Raw genomic sequence first — 4,088 nt, forward strand, 5'->3', positions numbered from 1 at the left:
AGCAAATCTATCACCAAACACCTTTGGGTATAATTAGTGCCTCATTCACTGATTATCCAAAAGGACACGCGTGAGAATCGAACCCAGAACTTTACCTTTTTATTTATCTATAAGTATGCTTCAACTTTTTTGGAATAATTCAATTATATATAGATATTAAAGAAAGTTTTAAATACATTTTTAACTCTGGATTGTAATAAAAAATACACAATATCAGTTTACTTATTTTATTATTATCGAACTAAACTAATATATTTAACAACAAATTTACACATTAGGGCCATGATCTTTTCGCACTGAACCCCTCATACTTCTTGCGTGCCTTCAGACCTGTCACAATTGTGGAACTCTGAGGGTATGCAGATTTACCATTGAACAGAGTGTCTTTATCTGAAAAATAACAATAAAATGTTAAATTAATTATATATTTTGGGTAGTACATGTGCCCCATGTACCAACTAATTTCATAATAAAAACTTGGAATAAAGTAAAAAATATATAATGTATGCAAAGTTACACTTATCATATGTCAAAACAACTTATAAGAATATTTTTATTACTACAAAATTATTTTTAAATCACTTATATGGTCATATTAAATAAGTGACAAAATTAATAAAAAAGCACAAGGTAAACTAAATGCAACTGTTTGGGCTGAGAAGCAAGGAGATAAAGAGATTACATGTTGTGACCCTCACTGCTGAGAACCATAAGAACCTAATATAGCCCTGGGTTAACTAACCTACAAGTCTTAACTAGCTATCCAAGTGATGACTACACAAAGAAGGAAGGCAGAAAGAAACTCCAGGCTTACTTTTTGTCATCAATTGTCATAACTGTTGTTGTGTTGAAACAAATGTAAAATATAGTGTCTTTGTACTATTTACTTTTAACTCAGTTTATATGTTATTTATAAACATTTTGTATTTTCATTTCCTTAATATGACAGTATATAACATTATAATAGCAATTAAGATATAACTTTTATATTGATAGATAATTATAACCATATAATATATTAAAATAAGGACATAATTTGGTTGCCAACACATCAGGGAGGTAAGAGATATGCGACAGGCAAAACTAAAGTATCAATACAATAAGTTACACCTGCTACTCCTGGACACCTGGACATTTTTTTTATTATAATTTCACATTTAATCTCGTTTTACTTAGTTTTGTTTGATTTAAAGTTAGAAATGTTTTGTTGAATTATTTGCAAGTAAATAACTAGTCATGAAAGAAAAAGAACTCCTCTAAGATCCCAGTTTTAAAAATTAATTAAGTTGTTTTTATAAAAGGCACTATAAACTTGATATAAATCCAATTTTGTAAAAAAAAGTACTAACCAGGATGAAACCTGACATAATCTTCCTGCACATGCAGATTCTTGGGCAAGTCCATGTGTTTGAGAGCATCATATGGTGTTCTTGTGTCCACAGGAGTCATGTAGAACTCTTTTCAGGTCATCTGAAATTGATACAGATCTAGATTAAAATCATACTAAAACTTAATAAACTGTTTAAATTATGAATCTGAACTAATTCTGGAAACCATTAGCAATGTGGAAAACTGCTACGAAAATGTCTACTTATTATGAAAATTAGACATTTCAAGTATGACCATACTTTCAAGATGTACAATTTACACCTATTGGTAAAATAATAAAACAATAATTAATGAGTCTGTTTACTTCAAACCAACAACTTATTAGGCCATTGTTTCCATACCTGCATAATTACTCAATATCTTTTACAATTGAATATAAAATTATAACAACTTACACACTGACTCAATTGTATGCAATAGTGAATTTGGCACACTGTGCCCCGTTTCTTCATAGCATGCTTTAAGCACATTAAACTTTGACTCAAGAGCTTCAAAGTTAGACTCTTCATTCAGTCCATTATCTGCACATATCTTTAGGATAGTTTTCTCAATGTCTGCTGGTGGATCCCAGGGCTTGTTTGGTCGCAGGAAACTGGAATTAAAGTAAAGTTATGTATAAATTAAAATTATTCAAAAATGGAATTTGTAAGAACAACAAAAACATCATACACTAGTTAGAAGTATTGTAAATTTAATATTTTTTTTACTATTCCTAAATAGTATAATCTCTAAAATGAAATCAATATTGTTCTACAACAGATAGGCAGAGATCTCCTGAGGTGATTAAAGCATTTTTGCTGTTATAATGACTAAAAGTATTAATAACAGTTTTAAGAATATGAATGGAAAGTAAATATATGTATTAATTAATGTGTAAACTGTTATTGTATTTATTTTTAGTTTGTACTAAAAATGTACAGCAATACCAAATTTAAACACAAATGATCATATATTAGAAAATTAGAAACTGTGGGCTAGACCTGTATCAGATCAGAGTAATCATAAGGCAATAACTGGAGAACATTTATTGTATATCTTTCATGACAACAGATTGAATGAAAGGTGTAATTTCTGACAGAGTTTCAATGAAGTAAAGATAAATATGAATGAACTTATTCTCTACCAAGTTTTGCCTAATCTCCTCATTGTTCTCAAACCTCGACGAGGTTATAATCAAGGTAAGCAAATAATGAGCAAATTTACAGGAGGTATGATATAATGTAAGAAAATAATAATGGCTTTTGTGAAACTGAATTTTAAAGTTGCAAGAAATTAACAAATATATTCTAAGATAATTTTTCTACTGCTGTAATACCCGCAAACTATGCAAAATAGCTATTGTAATATAATAAACACACATCCTAGAAATGGTTCGATTCAAGACGTGAAACCTTACCCCCGAGCTGCTAAGGACTCTGCTGCCGCTTGTAACTTTTTATCAACTTTAGGATATTTCTTCTGAGCATTTCTCACAGAGATTAACTGGAAAGTTAGAAATAATTACATAATTTAATAATTATATACACAATCACATGAAAATAACATAACCAAACTTAACCTGCAAATTTGTCCGCTGTAACGGTAACAATACGTTTCTAAACATATTGTATTGAAATATAGACAAAACAATGTAAAATATTCAGTGAAATGTTTCAATATGTAAGAATAGATTATGTTTTGATTCTTTGCGTATTTCCCTTTTATTTATTGTTTTGACAGCTAGAAGCTGGCTTGTTCGATATACGCAGCATATAGATTATATATAATCCGGCTAAACATCAATATAATAAAAATTAGACTGAAGATACAGAAATAACATGAGTGAATTTTCGTAAAAAATTGTATTCATACAAATAAATGTAATTTACAATCCCATTAAAATTATGAAAGTATTTTCCACGTGTTACGTAACTCTAAAAGTAATTCGCGTAAAATGGAACGTTATAAAATTTCTGGACGAAACTAGTTTTTCGCTATTGCCGTTGAGTGCAGCACTGTCGGCTTGGGTTGTTGTTTCTATCCGCCATTTTCCAGTCGCCATTGAAAGGTGAAAACTACACTAAATGTCGGTGATGATTTTAAGATTTTGAGTGGTTTCTTTAAGATTATACCTGTTTTTAGTGTTGTGAAATGAAAATGAAGTGCCGGGACTACCATGACGCATCAAAATCACCAAACAAACGGTGCAAGTCTCGAGGATTGTCATACAAACTTCTTCGCCTTGGTAAGTCACTTTTACATTGATGAAAGAACTCGTATGTACTTTTCTTTCGAAATCATTACGTTTCCGTGATACCTGCGCCACGCGCTGTTGTTCAGAGTTGATTGGTAGTTCATTTAGGAATTCGTAAATAATGAGACCACGACGTCTAAGTGGATGATCTGATTATCGTCATCGGACGCTGATATACAAAATTCACCTTATTGCGATTCGGCTGCCAAATCGATCTATTGCGTTAAAGTTTTTGTACGAGACAATTTGCGCCGAGTCGAACGAAGACGCTCGCTCGTTAGTCATCCTGGCATCATTCTCGCCTCAACACAGTCATGTCGAGTTGCTAACCCACAAAATGTCAACGCATTCGGGCAGCGAGGCCGCAAGAAGCCATCGGCCCATAGAGGTCATTTTGAATTCACCTGGCCGAAGCGCGGACAGTAATGCGTTCGCAAGACTAGTTTCGCCAGGTCGAGGAACTAAC

General features: G+C 31.9%; 1 protein-coding gene across 1 annotated transcript; it reads right to left on the minus strand.

The window, feature by feature from the left end:
* Nucleotides 1–211: 211 nt before the first annotated feature.
* Nucleotides 212–3,097, minus strand: LOC119191882 (39S ribosomal protein L50, mitochondrial-like). The gene is made up of 5 exons (XM_037445739.1): nt 2,948–3,097; nt 2,786–2,871; nt 1,789–1,981; nt 1,350–1,455; nt 212–390 (listed from the first exon to the last, which is right to left on the minus strand). The coding sequence occupies exons 1-5, from the start codon at nt 2,990–2,992 to the stop codon at nt 275–277; spliced, it is 546 nt and encodes a 181-aa protein (XP_037301636.1). The 5' UTR covers nt 2,993–3,097; the 3' UTR covers nt 212–274.
* Between the last annotated feature and the right edge of the window lie 991 nt (nt 3,098–4,088).

Source organism: Manduca sexta, unplaced genomic scaffold (genome assembly GCF_014839805.1).
Source record: "Manduca sexta isolate Smith_Timp_Sample1 unplaced genomic scaffold, JHU_Msex_v1.0 HiC_scaffold_2060, whole genome shotgun sequence".
In the NCBI taxonomy this organism is placed as follows: domain Eukaryota; kingdom Metazoa; phylum Arthropoda; class Insecta; order Lepidoptera; family Sphingidae; genus Manduca; species Manduca sexta.

Bases quoted from the DNA above. Each gene is read 5' to 3' on its own strand.
- LOC119191882 (XM_037445739.1), bottom strand. From the start codon at position 2,992: ATGTTTAGAAACGTATTGTTACCGTTACAGCGGACAAATTTGCAG. The intron at 1,982-2,785 runs GTAAGGTTTCAC...CTTTAATTCCAG, and splicing joins GAGTCCTTAGCAGCTCGGGG to TTTCCTGCGACCAAACAAGC. The intron at 1,456-1,788 runs GTGTGTAAGTTG...ACCTGAAAAGAG, and splicing joins TATTGCATACAATTGAGTCA to TTCTACATGACTCCTGTGGA.